Raw genomic sequence first — 1,733 nt, 5'->3', positions numbered from 1 at the left:
ATGAATGGATGGATGATGGATGGATGGATACATGGACATACAGATGGAAGGATTTATGTATGTATGCATGGACTGATGGATTGATGGATGAATGGATGGATTGATGGATGGACAGATGGATGGGAGGATGTATGGCTGTATGAATGGACAGATGTATGGATGGATGGACAGACGAACGGATGGATAGATGGATGAAATATGTGTTTCATCATCCAACAACACAGGCTCACATGTTCTCTCTGTCATTTCCAGGCAAACGGAGCTTTTAGTGACGACTGACATAAACTAAACTTTTCCAAGTGGGGACTTTTATAAACTCAGTTTGATGCGTTCATGTAAATCTGAGAAACTGAGCTCTGTCGAAACCATGATGCTATGTCTGTGTGTCTTCTTTTATTCTCACCATGTCACCATTAAACGTTCATCACCTGCTGAAAAGGTTAAAGATGTAGAACAGTGAAGGGAAACAAAGAAGGAAAGCTTCTCCTGTTTGCAGAATATTTTAACACATTCACACAACAATTCTTTTCAGAAATAATATTTTGTTCGTTTGTGGTTTTAGTTGTTAACGTGGACGTCCTCACCACCTACTGGTGAGGCATTCAGCCTTTTTTTATTCATATTATTTCTGGGTAGACTTTTGATAAAGGGAGAAAAATGCATTAATTTAGAAGAGCATCCTGAGTATGTGTTCAGTATCATAAAAAGAGAATTTTGAGGATAATGATACAATTCATTTCTAATTAGAAGTCTTCTAATTAAAGAGCAATGTCATCAGGGCACTGCAGTTTACTCTCATCTGCAGGCCACTGGTCACTCTTCAGGGATGACGATGTTCACATCCTTGATAGAGAGGAATGCTAGTTTGAGAGAGGAGTGAAGGAGGCCATCTTTAAAGTGAAGAGAACCCTCTCGTTGTGGTCCCCCTCTTAATGCTGTTATTGCTAATATCACTCAGCCCTCTGTGAATAGCAAGCAGCCATTTGTTAGGCAATTGTTAGGCTGATGGTCCTCATTTATCATGTGAACATCTAGTTTTGGATGTCTCAGATCCACTATGTGAAGGTGCTATTTATAAGACTGAGTTTGTTGCAGCTCCTCAGAATGAAGAAGTCTTTAGAATAAAAGATGAAATGTTTCAACAAAGGAGAACCCGTCCAGAGGACCTGACTCAACCCTGATAGAAATACCAAGGAGGTTAACGTTTTGCAGGTCATCATAATCACATGATCTTGAATTTTCAAACAAACCCCAAGTCATTCAGTAGTTACGACACGTTGATAACAGTCTCTGTGTCCATATGGGCTGATGAAAGCAGAAGCCTCTGGCTGTTACAGCTGCAACATCCTGAGCTCAGCACGAAGCTGCACGGATTACTCTGCACTTTCTGTTCTCTGAAGCCACACTGTCGGTTTTTCACAGGTGATGACAGCGCTGTCCTACGAGCAGCTAACTGAGCCGAGACTGGTGCAGTGTGCAGAGAGCTCTGAGAGCGGAGGATAGACCTGCATCTCATCATGAAGCGCAGAGGCCGAAGACAAACTGAAGAAACGCCTTTACCCCAGAGAGGATTCATCCATGTTTACTGGAGTAAAAAACATCTGAGTGTGGATTCAAATGCCTAAAACACTTGTGATTTGAAGCTTTTGCTGTGTCCCTACTATCAGTTTGCATTCAAATCTACCTTTAATTCATTTTACTATCAAACTAGTAATTATACTTTACACAAGGGG

General features: G+C 41.1%; 1 protein-coding gene across 1 annotated transcript in view; it reads left to right on the top strand.

The window, feature by feature from the left end:
- mfsd8l2 (major facilitator superfamily domain containing 8-like 2) overlaps nucleotides 1–1,503 on the top strand; it is a 32,046-nt gene extending 30,543 nt beyond the window's left edge. The window contains exon 10 of the mRNA XM_037681284.1: nucleotides 1,423–1,503. Within this exon, the coding sequence (XP_037537212.1) occupies nucleotides 1,423–1,503 (81 nt within the window). The remainder of the gene's footprint in view (nucleotides 1–1,422) is intronic.
- The last annotated feature ends 230 nt before the right edge of the window (nucleotides 1,504–1,733 follow it).

Source organism: Nematolebias whitei, chromosome 9 (assembly GCF_014905685.2).
Source record: "Nematolebias whitei isolate Nwh7 chromosome 9, NemWhi1, whole genome shotgun sequence".
NCBI lineage: Eukaryota > Metazoa > Chordata > Actinopteri > Cyprinodontiformes > Rivulidae > Nematolebias > Nematolebias whitei.
This window is presented reverse-complemented; position numbering and strand designations above follow the sequence as displayed.